General features: G+C 44.2%; 1 protein-coding gene across 1 annotated transcript; it reads right to left on the reverse strand.

Annotated features, from left to right (window-relative positions):
• Positions 1-1,004: 1,004 nt before the first annotated feature.
• SLC25A4 (solute carrier family 25 member 4) lies at positions 1,005-5,020 on the reverse strand. The gene is made up of 4 exons (XM_036070611.2): positions 4,769-5,020; positions 2,970-3,456; positions 2,326-2,466; positions 1,005-1,447 (listed from the first exon to the last, which is right to left on the reverse strand). The coding sequence occupies exons 1-4, from the start codon at positions 4,877-4,879 to the stop codon at positions 1,290-1,292; spliced, it is 897 nt and encodes a 298-aa protein (XP_035926504.1). The 5' UTR covers positions 4,880-5,020; the 3' UTR covers positions 1,005-1,289.
• Positions 5,021-14,591: the final 9,571 nt, after the last annotated feature.

The raw sequence follows: 14,591 nt of genomic DNA on the forward strand, positions 1-14,591 counted from the left end.
GGAGGTAGGAGTGAGTAGGTGGAAGAGCTTGGGAAGGAGGGTGAAGAACAGGAGGTCCAGAGTCACTGCACCCCTCAAACCATCCATCAGGGAAAACATAAAACACATGGGCCTGCCTTTCAAGCTTTGCCTAGGGTATAGGAACTGGTTTCCAGCAAATCACTAACAGGCTCATGCTCTATGAACTGTTTGTGGTCTTCTGGACCAGAAGTAATTTCCAACTAGAAACTGTAATTTTTTTCTCTTGCTCACTAGTTTTTGAGAATCAAATCCAAAACTGACTTTGCCTCTAGATCTTGATAAATTGTTACCGTAAAGAAGTGCTGGCAGATACTTTCTATACTCGAGTATCTAACTCTGCTATTTTCTTTCAGGTCCACCTCCTGCCACTCCCCACATTTCATGTTCCCCCTTCTAGTCCTACTCAGCCAAGATTATATTAGACATTGCATTATATAATGACGGCCATTTCATTCCTCTCTCCTAACCCCATGGAAGTTTCTTCCAGAGTGGGTTCCTGTCTTTTTGTATCTTCCACAGAGCCTAACAGGTACTAAATACTAGCCTGCTAGCTGATTGTCAATGAATACTGCCCACCTGTCATAAAATTCTGGGTATCACAGTTCTCTTCTCTACAGGCCCTAAAACAGAACATTTCCTAATCTCACAGAATTCCTGAAACTGTTTAGTGTAATCTCAGAGTTCCTGAAGATTGCATGAAAGTGCATAAAATCAGGTGGGATTATGAAAGCCAGGATCCATGCCACCACCTTGGAGCCCCCAGCACCACAGCATGAGGTAAGATAAAAAGAAAGTGGGTAAAAGCTGCCAAAGTTTGAAAACCAGAACTTTTAAGCATTGTAGGTACTCATATGATACATAGTAGAACATCTGACATTCAGAAGCCGGGCCACTGAGTTACATAAGTGAGTCATGCTAGAGAACATGCATTTATGGTCTTATGTTTAAATCCACGTAGCAGTTAATAAGAAGTCAAAAAAACATGGGGCATTAAGTGGTCTTTATTGAGATTTCACATTTGGTTATCTTCATTATCAGTTCTTCAGTTAATTGTACAAGTATGATAAGTTATTTTCTATCTGACGGAATTTAAATGTAAAATAAATACAAAATACATTTGTGGTTTAATGAACACTCAGTGAGGCTTTTTTTTCTGAGGTATTCCTTTCAGTCTGGTTTTATCCCAGATCTTTCTTTTACTTCCCATAGGAAAAGTCTATTAAACCACACAATGGATCTGGAACCAATGACCTTGAGTTTTAACTATATTAGACGTATTTTTTGATCTCATCATACAACACCAATACAAAAGCTCCGCCCATGCCTCTCAACACATTGGACCAGGCACCTTTGAAGAAAGCCTTGGCTCCTTCATCTTTTGCAATCTTCCTCCAGCAGTCCACCGTCCCACTGTACATAATATCCGCTGTGGAAACAAATGTTGGTAAGGGCTCTGTAATTCTGGAGGAAAGAGGCTTTTCCTTTGAAAGACATCTACACACAGTGTTAGAAAAGTCAGTCACTTGAGCTCTAAGCCCCAACTCTATGCGGTGTCCAGCCAGACACCCCCTTCCTTGCGTAACCGTCAGGCAGCATTTCTTGTCAATCCTACTCCTTCCACCCAAAATCAGGTAAAGAACTAGGGCAATTAACTAGCTACTCAAACATGGTCAAACTGTAAAATGGGAGGGGCTGGGGTGGAGTGGAAGTATTAAGCTGGGTGGTCCCCCTTTTTAGGGATGAGAAAAGAAAATTTTATGGGCAGAGTCTCAGATTATATTGCCCAAGGTGGCACAGTTAAAAGAGATACAACTGTTCGGTTGAAGCAAATGGAACTAATATTTGACTTTTCGACGCTAAAATTGGCAGTTTCATGTTTCAACCTCTGGAAGCCAAAACGGCTTCAGGCCATGTCACCCAGCAAAAGCACCCTCTCCCACTAAAACTTGTAACAGCTAGATAACAAAAGCAAGAATTATTTTTAAATAAACTAGCTAATTAATTAGTTTCCTGTATTTCTGTACCCAGGCTCTAAGGGAAAAGGGCCTACAGCCTCTATAATATTAGATACTTAGTTAAGTTCACCTCTAAATATCTCATTTTTGATGTTCTTATTTCTTTGATAGGAACACATTCTTTTCTCTAAAGGAACAGTTGACAGTGTTAAGGGGGACTGACTATAAAGCTTCTTTCCTAAGTTCTTACCACGTAATTTTAACAACCAGAATAGTGAAGACTGGAAAGAGCACTGAACTGCCCCTTGGGCAGAGAAATAAGAGTTAGACCAGTAGGTGTCAGGCTTACCCCCTTTCCGGCCAGACTGCATCATCATCCTACGGCGGACAGTGTCAAAGGGGTAGGACACCAGCCCTGCGACCGCTGTCACACTCTGGGCAATCATCCAGCTCACAATAATGTGCACATTCTTGGGGTCAGGCAACATCCCTGTGAGCAGAGGCAAGAAGCCAAATGGCTGTGAAGTGATTTCTCTCAGCAGCTCAGCCAAAAGCAAGTCGGGATGGGATGGAGAAGAGGCTACCATACCTCCAACTCCATGCCCTACCCTTCTGGAAGAACCTGCCCATTACGGGTGCCTCACAACCAGGCAGCCAACCAAAGCCGGGGACTGCCCTCTGGATCCAGGGAAGCCAGAGTTGTGCCCAGTGTACAGGGCAAGTTCAACTTGGTCACTGACAGAGCTGTGGCAAGGGGGAAGCAGGCTCCCCTTCTTCCTCTCTGAATAATTCAAGGCCAGAGTTTATTTCAGAAGGGGAAAGGAGAGTCCTTTAGCTATTCATCCGCACCATACCACCTCCTCATTCAGAAGCATCGTTTAGCCCAGGGACTAGAACAAAACCAAGATTAATAAATATCCGGTCCTTCATGAGTTACAGACCCCTGGGGACCTTCTTCCTCCCCACTCGCACCCCCTGAGGCCCCTCTCTCACCCTTGGCAGTATCATAGACTCCAAAGTAGGCCGCTCTGTAGATAATGATGCCCTGGACAGAGACGTTGAAACCCTGGTAGAGACCCCTCAGGCCATCGGACTTGAAGATCTTGGTGAGACAGTCACCCAGACCACTGAACTCGCGCTGGGCAGCACCCTTGCCCACATCGGCAGCCAACCTGGTCCTAGCAAAGTCCAGCGGGTAGACAAAGCAGAGGGAGGTGGCCCCAGCTGCCCCACCGGAAGCCAGGTTACCGGCAAAGTAGCGCCAGAATTGCTTATGCCGGTCCACACCCCCCAGGAAGATCTGCTTGTACTTGTCCTTGAAAGCGAAGTTGAGAGCTTGGGTGGGGAAGTAACGGATCACGTTGGCCAGGTTACCCCTCCAGAAGGAGAGAAAGCCCTGCTCCTTGGGGATTCTCACCACACAATCAATGATCCCTTTGTACTGCTTCTCGGCACTGATCTGTTGGCTGGCATGCTGGACCTGTGGGGGCAGGAGAGGGAGGGGAGGAATTGGGGAAGGATGGCCAGAGCAGAGGGAGAAGGAAAGTGGACAGGAGCAAATGAACGTGTACAACTCTTTGATTTTCTTTCTTAAAAAAATATATGGGGAAGTCAAGCAGATATTAACTAAATCTAAGTAAGTACGTTGGCTACTTGGATAACAAGCCAAAAAAATCCACTTTGCCTCAATTATCAGGGCACTTGAGAGAAAAGGTTCTTCCCCAAATAAACCGAAAAGATTCCATTGTAGAGTCATTTATGCACTGCCAGAACTACACTAGGGGCTTATCGGGAGATTGAAATGATTAAAGATCCCTGCCCTAAAGGGTACCTGCTCTGATATAACAAACATGATGGACAGGCAGGAGATAATGATTCCTCAGTCTCACTGAATCTCCCTGGAGACCAGGATCTCTGAGGAGTAGATGCTCTCACAGAAGTAGAATAATTCCACTAGGTATTACAGCCTGAAAATTTTCAAGCAGATTATCCAAGTAATTGATTATTGAGGGGTTTGTTGCTGTGAGTGAGCAGTTGGGTTTTTTCTTTATGATAATTTTGACTCCCAAATTGAGGAGGCTGAGTTTCTCATTGAGGGGCCCTTGCCTTTTGGGCAAGTAGAGACAAACACGATAGACAGGATGAGAATGAGGATGAGAAGACTGATAAACCAGAGACCAGACTGCAGAGGAAAAGATTTGGGGACGGGGTAAGTAAGACAATATGAGTCTCCTCTGAAAACTGTTTCTTAATCTCTCAAAACCTCTTTCTTCAGCTGTAAAATAGGGGGAATAGTATCTATCTAACAGAGGTTATACAAAGATAAACGAAATATATGTCAGCCTACAGCATGGTGCATGGGACACAGTACGCGAGTTTTTGAGTAATAATTATTCTGAGGTTTGTATTGTAGAAGGTGGATGCAGGAAAAAGGGTGCAAGGGACACTGAAAATCTAAAGGTGAGGCCGACCTAGGAGGCCTAAGTGGAGGGTCAGTGCTGTCCCAGGAGCAGGATCTGGCTGGCTGTAACCTACCCCGGGTGGGTTTCCATATATAGACACCCGAACGCTGGGCGCCACCCGACACCAGGAATCTGCTACTGACGCTGGACCTGTCTACGCAGAGGGCACCTTCCCCTTCGCGTAGGCCGGGCGCCGGGGCCTGTGGCCTAGCACAGATTGGCTGCGGCTGGCCCGCCCCGCTCCCCCTCGCCGCTGCAGCTCGCCCGCGTCCCGCGCGCCCTGCCCGGCCCGCACCCGGCTCGCTGCGCCCGCGCCCGCGCCGTCCCCACCTGCAGCAGCAGTTTGACCCTCTCGATGGGGGCGACCGCGGTCTTGGACACGGCAGCGGCGACGCCGCCGGCCAGGAAATCCTTCAGGAAGCTCAACGCGTGATCACTCATGGTGACAGCCGGGCGCACACAGCCTCCGGGAGCCGCGCTCGCGCTCGCGCTCTCGCCTCCGCCCGGCCAGGCACGGCCACCCGCTCTCCGTCCCTGCGCGACGCGAAGGGGCCGCTCGCCTCGCCCCGCAGCCCTCCTTATATCCCCCGCGCAGTCTCTCGCGAGAGGAGGAGGCACCCCGGGGCCGCGCGCGCACTGCGCATTGGCTGGGCAGGTGCCTGGACACCCCCTCGCCGTGCCCCTCCTCGGCAGAGGGCAACCGGGGCGAAGGCGCTTCCGGGAGGCAGGGGTGGGCCGGGGGCTGAGCCTTCAGCTTGGGACGTTTAAAGGGCAAATTCATGTTATCTGTCCCGGCGAGCAGAGGGAACACCGTGTCTCTGCAGCATGTGGGCCGCTGTATTTATAGCACAAGAAGGCTTAGGCTGGGGCCGAGCCGGGGACAGACACGGGACCGATGCCTCAAGCGGGGCTTTCTTTAACCTGGGGCCTGCACGGGACCCGCTGCTGGCCAAGGGAGTTCAGGCTGGGTTCTTTTCCTCTTCCCGTAACGGTGTCCCTCACCACGCTCACTGCTTGGATTTGGGCCTCTGAATTCAGAGCTGTGTGCTCCGCAAATTAATAAGATCGTCCAAGATAAATGCTAACGTCACTCGATGCTGTGATGACCTCATCATCTGGCAACCTGCCGAATCCCCTCTTCCCGCCATTCAATCCTTCAATCATTCATTCTACCATGAAATACTTATGGGCCTGGCATCCAGCGCCCGCAGGAAAGGGGAAAGCCCGAGTGCAGGCGGGACTGGACACTTCTGTAAATCCCGCAAGGGCTTCGTGTGCTACTCCGCTGTCAACAGAATCTCGGGACATACTCTGGGCAGAATGTTCTGGGGCAGCTGGAGGCTTCTTGAGGCCAGTGCTGTTAGCCTTCCCGTCGGAGTACCTGGGTGACTGGGACGTCAAGTAAGAAAAGGTCGAATCCCTGTCTGTATTTGCCTTTATGCTAGGCACGGAGGAGTGGGGACACTCACTCAAGTTTCTTCCCAGTTTTGTACATTTGACAAAGTTTATGCATTTTTTCCCCCACAAGCTTGCGGATGAATGCAGACTTCACGTTAGCTGTTAACTGAACTGCAGCTGTCTGACTCCCCGGGTATGGAGCCCTCAGTAGGGCAGAGGTCACCAGTTAAGTGCCAGGACCACAGAGGGTATGCATTGATCTGAGGCTGGGCAGGCTAGAGTCCAGAAATCTAGGCGAGCCGTGTGAAAGCTAGCAAATGCAAGCTTACCAAGGTCAGAGCGGGCAGAAGGTCAAGAATTCAGCATTAATAGAAAAGCCATTCAAGCATTCATTCAACATGCGCTGGAGCATTTATCCTGTACCAGGAACAAAGTTTGACCCTGCGGATTCAGTATGAGTAAGAGATGGTTCAGTCTCCCAAGAAGCTTACAGTTTAGCAGTGGACATATTTGTCACTTAGCTTTATTTCTTACAGCCTCATGTATAGATTTTTATGGATCAACCTAATCCACATAATAGTGCACTATATTCCATTCTCTTAATATTAAGCAGTTGCCTAAACCATTTCACTTTGAGCATTAGAGATGTTTCTTGTTTTTACTATGAAAAATAATGCTGCTATGTACTTTGCACAAATTTCATTTTTCCCTTTATGATTTTTCCTTCTCTTTTCTCTTATGTAAAATGGAATGGGTAGATTAAATGTTTTAAAAGATTTTTAGCTCTTGCTACACACTGAGAGGTTGCTCTTCAGAAATAATGCAGCCCACCAGCAAAATGTCAAATGGTTACAGATCCTCCTCCAACACTGCCTTTAAAAAAAGCATCTTTTAGTTATTTGTGCCATTTTATGAGTTCTAATTTGCACCTCTTTAATTGCTATGAAACTGCACATATCCCATGTGATTTGCTTTAGTTTGTCAGGGTTTTGCTTTGGTATACATTTTTAATCTTCCTTGACTGCCTATGGCGTGAAAGCAGAGTATTTATATTTAAAATTCTTTATATATTTAGAGCAGTATGTTAGGCACTTTGCATTCTGTTGTTTTTCTTTTGATATTTTTTCTTACGTTGTTCTAACATTGTTATTTATTTAAATATGAACAGATCCATATGATGATATACTTCATATTCTGATGTAAATGTATCTCTTTTGTAGATATAGTAGTCTATTTGCCCTACTAGCCTATTTCCTTCTACTTCTTTTTTTAAGATTTTATTTATTTATTTGAGAGAGAGCACAAGCAGGGTGAGGAGCAGAGGGAGAGGGAGAAGCAGACTCCCTGCTGAGCAGGGAGCCCCACACAGGGCTCAATCCCAGGACCCCCAAATCATGACCTGAGCAGAAGGCAGAAGCTTAACCGACTGAGCCACCCAGGCGCCCCTCCTACTTCTTTGGTCTAATTTCATACCATATCATTCTCAGGTATCCCAACACTAATTCTTTTTTTTTTTTTTTTAAGATTTTATTTATTTATTTGAGAGAGAGAGAGAGCATGCACACACAGGAGCAAGTGGGGGGAGGAGCAGAGTGGGAAGAGAGAGAACCTGAAACAGGCTCGGTGCTGAGCAGAGTCCAACGCAGGACTCAATCTCATGACCCCAAGTTCATGACCTGAGCCGAAACCAAGAATTGGATGCTTAACCGACTGAGCCACCCAGATGTCCCCCTGCCCCAGCTCTAGTTCTTAAGTAGATATTTTCTTTTCTCCATTATTTCCCTTGGATTACTAATTCTAGTTTGTCATATATTATGTTCTTATAATAGCTTTAATTAGTGAAATCACCATACCATGACTCATTTATTTGATCATTGATCTTTAAAAAAGAGCAACTTATATGTGATTCTATAACCACTTAAAAAAAAAAAGGTTTCTCGGCTTCTATGTCTGGAATTGTTTTTTTATCAAGTTGTTCAATTAGTTAAATATCACTAGAAGATTTTTAACAGATATTAAAATTAAATTAAATATTAACATATTAATTCAGGAAGTATTATCATCTTTGTTGCACTTGACTTTACTAATCACAATTTATTATATTTTCTAAATGGAAGATATCATATTTCTTCTTGGCTTCTGTCCAATTATCCTGTCATGTAGGGCAAGCTGTAGCTGGAATCCTTGACAAGAGGTTTTCCACGAAAATCTATACACTGTCCTCTCCCTTCATGGACTTTCTCAGAAAAGAGACACCTCAGATGCCCTCAGGAGCATGAGCTGCCTGTGATCACAAGATCCAGGTATCACTTACACAGGCAGGGGAGAGAATGGTGCTCAGCAGAATATGTGTCTACCCACCGATCCCAGCACTCAGTGGTTTTCTGCCAGCATGAGAATGGACAAGGCATCTGGGATATCAGAGAGAAAACTCTGCTTTCAAATGTGGCATGGTGTCCTAGAGGCTGGGTAGTGGGGCGGGGTGGGGGGGACAGGGCTGTATAGAAATGAGAGTAGGGTATTGAGCTAGTCTTTTTTATTTTTAGTAGAAACTTTTAAAGAGTCTTAAATATTTTACCAAACTGGGAATAGAGAATGGGATCTGCTAAAGAGTAAAAGGCACAAGAAATAAAGAAAAAACATTTAAGGATTTGTTGATAGTGCTGACAATGTGTGTAGGTATAGATCTAAAACTGTTAGTAATTAGAACATACCTTACTATTTGTTCACATGGTAAATTTCAGCATTAAGCAGAGAGGAATGAATTCTGAAAATTTATTTTTTTTGATCATGTAAGACCACACATGAATTTCTGAATTTCATTCAAAAGTATTTAATAGACACATTCACATTGATGCATTGCTTTCAAAAAGGCAAAACAAAACAATGCAATATTTCTCTGCAATTCTTGCTCAGGGTAGCTTAGCTAATAAGAACAATATCTTAATTGACAAGTTCTTTATAATCAGGTGCCATTAAAGTGAACATGCACACCACATACCTTCAGAAGTTATGAGGATTCCTTCAACATGCTTCAACTACCGGTTCCTATTGTAACTAATGCCAAGCAAAACTATGAATGAAACTACAAAATGTGTCTTTTTTTTTAACCCATTGTTCATTCTAGAACCTTCTTACCTTTAGTGGTCAGCTCCCTTGGGTATGCATTTTCCTCCTACTTTTCCACATCAACATAGAGATTATCTGAACCACTAACACCGAATTTATTTATTCAATCATTCACTTTTTTCTTTTTCAAAATCTTTCAACAAGCATTATTGCATCCTCACTTTAGACACTGAAAACTTTGGAGGGTCCTGGTGATAGGAAAATCAGAAAGGTAAGATTGTTGTCCTAGAGAGAGGTGCTGACGTGGCAGGAACACACATACTTCTGATGTCTACATGGCGATTCCCGTGCAGTGGCGACAGGGTCCATCTGGGGCTTTGGTTGTACTCCCGGCTGAATGACTGTCAATGGGGTACTTCAGTCAAAGTTTGTCTTATTAACATTTTATGCATGCTTATGAAACAAAAAGTTTGGTTAGAAAGATTTTAGTCAGTATTATTTAAAGGATGTGATTTCTGGTGGCAGAGGAGTCCCTGAATCATAAAAAATAAAAAGGTGTTCAGAGAGAGGGACTTCTTCTGGAAGGCCCTGATCCCTGGAGAAAGTAACTCAGTGGTTGCTGGAGGCAGGGGAGCTGGGGCACTCTCCATCCCCAACTAACACAGGTAGACCCCCTTGCTAAAGAGAGTTCCATAACTTCTCTGCCATTCATAATCTTAGCATCTCCTCCTTACTTTATCCAAGACTCCAACAAGCATATTCAGTATTTTATTGCACAATTAAGCTTAATTTTAATAATGCCTCCGACTATAACTATCTACCTTCCACATTGACACTTCTGGTTTCTGACTTGCATTCTCTGTGAATAAAGCCATTACTTACTTGGAGTTGACGTGATTGATTTTTAAGTACCTTTTGAACTGGCTTCCCCAGTGTTTAGTGTTTCATACAACTTACCAATAATTTTTTTAAAGTTTTATTTAAGTAACCTCTACACCCAACGTGGGGCTTGAACTCACGACCCAAGATCAAGAGTCTCCTGCTCTTCCAACTGAGCCAGCCAGGTGCCCCCTGCCCATCATTTTTTTTTTTTTAAGATTTTATTTATTTATTTGACAGAGAAAGAGAGCACAAGTAGGCAGAGCGGTAGACAGAGGGAGAAGCAGACTCCCCACTGGGCAAGGAGCCCGACGCGGGGCTCAATCCCAGGACCCCTGGATCATGACCTGAGCCGAAGGCAGACGCTCAACTGACTGAGCCACCCAGGCACCCCCCCACCCATCATTTTTAAAAGCATTTCAATGAATTCTGTAAGTCTGTCTCTGTCCTGCATACTAAAACACCACACCACCTTTTTTATGATTCAGGGGCACCTCTGCTTTCACTTCATCAACAGGATAATCCCTGTTACCATTAAAATCAATGTTTAATAAATGTTATCAGTGAGACCGTTTTTGCTCCTCTGTACTGTTGAATAACAATATTTTGCTATTTTAACGCATGAGGGTTTTTTTCCTATATGCTTGTTTGTATCCCATGACCCTTTTCTCATACAGATAGATAGACATTCTGTGTCATGGCCTCAGGGGAAAAGAAAAACATTCAGAAAGCAGAGAAAATGAAAACTATTCTTAGCATTAGAATTAGAATTTCCAAAAGAAGAGAAGGATTTCAAGTATAAAAAGTAGATTTGGTAGAATACCTGAAGAAAAGCAAATTTTCCTGCCCACCCCATCCTTCCAAAGATTACATCAAGTTTCCCCAAACCTGGGGAGAAAGGAAGCATATTAGGGAGAAAGCAAGGAGTGAGATGTCAGTGTGGGTCCTTGAGAAATAGGGGTGCGGTACTCTCCTCCAGCTCAGAGAGGCAGCAAGAAGCCAGGAGATAAATGACTGGGTGATGTGTTAGTACACAGATCAGAGACAGCCTTACAGAGCTCCTCGAGGATAATAAGGGAGCAGGAGAACACATTCCAGTACCTGAAGGGTAGCCTGCTGGTTCAAAGGACCTTTGAGAGCCCCCATTAGTTTCTCCCGCCACAGTGTGGCCTGGGAGAAGCAGAACAGCATTTTGTATCCAAGGACAACCAAGTTAGCTGAAAACAAGCCAGACCTGGAGAGTGTCATGGTTGGAAATGAGGCACATGTCAAGAATGACCTTGATCGAGTGGTGACCGAAGCCCAGAAGGGGATAAGGACCTGGCAGCTGATGCCCGCATGGATAGGTGAAGATCCAGACCATGTGCCCCTCCCTTCCCGTCTTTAGTACTATAGAAATCCCTGGGATTTATATGTAAATCATTGCCAAAGGGGAAGAGAAAAAGGGACCCAAATTGTTTTCACCACGTGACAGAATGGAGTCTCTTAATAGAAATTAGGTTGCCTTGCACAATTGAGTTTCTGAGCCAATATTTGTACTTGCTATAGTATTTTCTTAGTTTTAAAAGAAAATATACCAAAGACATATCATAATTTTCGAAATTCTTTACTGTTGCTTGTTCCATCAAGCACATTTATTTATTTAAGAAGGAGACACAGACTTAATTGACAGAGAGAGAGAGAGATGGGGGAGGGAGGAACTTCAGGGCTATAACTATAGTTAGAGAAAGCTATAGTTTTCCCTACAATGCTCTATGAAACTCCAGCTTATGCATTTTTTTTTTTTTTTTAAGAGAGAGAGAGAGAAAAAAGAGAACGTGGGCGGGGAGGGTGGGGGGCACTGGGGAGAGGCAGACCAAAGGGAAACAGAGAATCCTAAGGAGGTTCCATCATCAGCACAGAGCTCCATCTCCCTGAGATCATGACCCGAGCCAAAATCAAGAGTCAAACGCTTAACCGACTGAGCCACCCAGACCCCCCCAGCTAACACATTTTTAAATGGCTAAACGAAATAAGTACAACAGCTTACTCTTTTAGCATATAGAAGATACCATGATACCTTAAACATAATAGTTGTTCAATCAATAGGAAATAATGTGCTTCAATTTCTAGTGCAACAGTTCTCAACTTTTTCCATAGTTTTTGTGGAGCAGTATGAAATATAGGTATACAGAATTTCATCATATAAAGTAGTAGTAATTATACTAGCAGAAATATGATTGTAACGATTGTCTGCCATATAAAATCATCGCCACGTTAATGGTTGGCTTATCAATCGCTCCTTGTAGCTCTGTCAAATTTTCCTTTACATATTTTAGGGTTTTAATTTTAAAGGAATACAAGATTTGAATTGTTATTCCTTCCTAGTAAATTTAACTTTTAATCCTTAAGTTGTGATCCTCTTTATCTGCACTAATGCTTTCACCTTAAAGTCTTTTCCCCCTAAAGGAACAAAGCAATACCTGGTGTCATTTGGTCTGTATTCTCTTAGTTAATCTTTTTCTAGCCCTTTACTTTTCTCCATTCTGTATGTTTTATGTACGTTCTCTGTAAACGTCCATATTTTATTTTTTTCCTTTTTTAAGAAAAATGTTGATTCTTTTGGCTAGAGAGTTTGGATCCATGTCCATTTATCATGACCACTGATATGTTAAATTTTGTTGAAATAATTATAGATTCAAAGGAAGCTGCAAAGGAATGACTACACATATTTAAAATGTTTATTTCTGTCACTTTATTTTAGGCTTTCTATTTGTCTTCTGAATGTTTTTGAAAGTCATCATTTTCATTCCTTATTTTCCATGACTATCCTATGTCAACCATTATATATTTTCTGAATTACTTACTAAGGTATTAATAACACCATAACGGTTAATTATTTTGGGTGGCTACTATACTGTCAGGTTTCAAGATTGCCGAGTTTCCCTTCTTGGACTATTTAAACACTGGGCATCTCTTGGGACCATGAGGGGTTTATTCACTGCTGTGGGAAACACTAAAGTCATATTAATAAGAGGTTGACACAACTGTTTAATAGGCATAGCTTGCCAGGGAGAGGTTGTGCTCTGGAACAACGGTTTGAATTTCATAACATTATTCAATGTGGCCACTAGAGGGAGATCATATATAGCCATTCCAGGTCTCTGATTTTTACTAAAAACTTGTCAATAGTACATGAAACTAAGGGGGGAAAAATCTCCCTACTTTTAAAAAGACATACAAATGAAGCCTCAAAATAGTAAACAAAAATAATAAAGTCAAAGCAGTGACTGTCATATGGGAAAAGAAAGCAAGACCCAAGTACCTGCCTGCCACAAGAAATGCACTTTAAACATAAGACACAAATAGGCTAAAAGTAAAAAGGTAGAAAAAGCTGTAACAGAAAGAATGTCATCAGGGGTGAAGAAGGTCATTTCATAAGGAGAAAGGTGTTGGTTTCTCAAGAGGACACAACAATCCTATATGTTTATTCATCTAAAAACAGAGCTTTAAGATACATGAAACAAAAATTGATGTAATTACAAGGAGAAATAGACAAATCCACAATTACAGTTGAGGATTGCAGTATCTTTGTATTCATTTCCTAGGGCTGCTGTAACAAATTTCCACAAATTGGGTGCTTCAACACAGCAAAACTTTATTTTCTCACAGTTCTGGGAGCTAGAAATCCAGTATCAAGGTTTAGTAGAATAAGAGATCAATGTACAAAAATCAACTGTATTTCTATATACTAGCATTAAACACTTGGAAATTCAATTAAGAAGTAACTTTTACAGGGCACCTGGGTGGCTCAGTGGTTAAGCCACCGCCTCTTGATTCCGCTCAGGTCAGGATGTCCTGGTCCTGAGATCCAGCCCCAGGTCGGGCTCCCTGCTCAGCGGGGAGCCTATTTGGGATTCTTTCCCTCTCCCTTTGCCCTTCCCCCTGCTCGCTCGCTCGCGCGCGCTCTCTCTCTAAATTAAATAAATAAAATATTTTTAAAAATAACATTTACAATAGCATAAAAAATATGAAATATTTAGGAATAAATTTGACAAAACAGATCCAATGCAACCCTGATCAAAATCCCTGCAAGCTCTTTTGGGGGTAGAAGTTGACAAACTGATTCTAAAATTGACGTGGAAATGCAAAGAACATGGAATGCTAATAGAACGTCCTGGTAAGGAGAAGATCTGTTTAATTATTCTAACCTTCCCGGAGAAGCTGTGTAGAGAGGTACACAGCTAGTAGTAGTTGTTTTGAGAAAACAGAGAGCTAGGGAGGCGGTAGAAAGGGTTTCTGAAGTAGGACCTGCTGCCTAACTCGGTAAATCTTGGCTGTTTTCTGATTTATCCAGAGGTGAGCGGGATGATTTGCTTAATATAGAAAGAACAAAGAATGGAGCTATTTTCAGATTAACCCCTTTCTTGCAGTTACCTTCTCGTGCCCGGCCCATGCCTGGGGTTCAGAGGACCCCAACACCCGTGCCCCCACCCGGGCCACCGACCTCGCGGCGCGACCAGATCCCTGCGCCGGGAGGGCCAGGCAGGCGCCCGCACTCCGCCCCCGGGCGCCTCCGGGGGGCAGCTCGGGCCCGGGGGCGGCAGACACCCCCCGGGGTGCGGCTGGGGTCGGTTCCGCGCTCTAGGCTCTTCCCTCGGCTTCCGGAGAAGCGCCGTGCGGAAGGCGTGCTGCGCGCTGGGGCCGCGGCCGGTGCCAACCTCCAGCCGGCCCTGCGCCTCGCGCCTCCTCCGGGACAGAAACCGGGGACTCCGGGGACGGCCGCCGAGGCTGCGCGACGAGGGGCGTGATCTCGGGGCGGCGGCGG

Source organism: Halichoerus grypus, chromosome 3 (genome assembly GCF_964656455.1).
Source record: "Halichoerus grypus chromosome 3, mHalGry1.hap1.1, whole genome shotgun sequence".
Classification (NCBI taxonomy): Eukaryota; Metazoa; Chordata; class Mammalia; order Carnivora; family Phocidae; genus Halichoerus; species Halichoerus grypus.

Bases quoted from the DNA above. Each gene is read 5' to 3' on its own strand.
- SLC25A4 (XM_036070611.2), bottom strand. From the start codon at position 4,879: ATGAGTGATCACGCGTTGAGCTTCCTGAAGGATTTCCTGGCCGGCGGC. The intron at 3,457-4,768 runs GTGGGGACGGCG...CTGCCCCCACAG, and splicing joins GGGTCAAACTGCTGCTGCAG to GTCCAGCATGCCAGCCAACA. The intron at 1,448-2,325 runs GTAAGCCTGACA...TTGTTTCCACAG, and splicing joins GCAGTCTGGCCGGAAAGGGG to CGGATATTATGTACAGTGGG.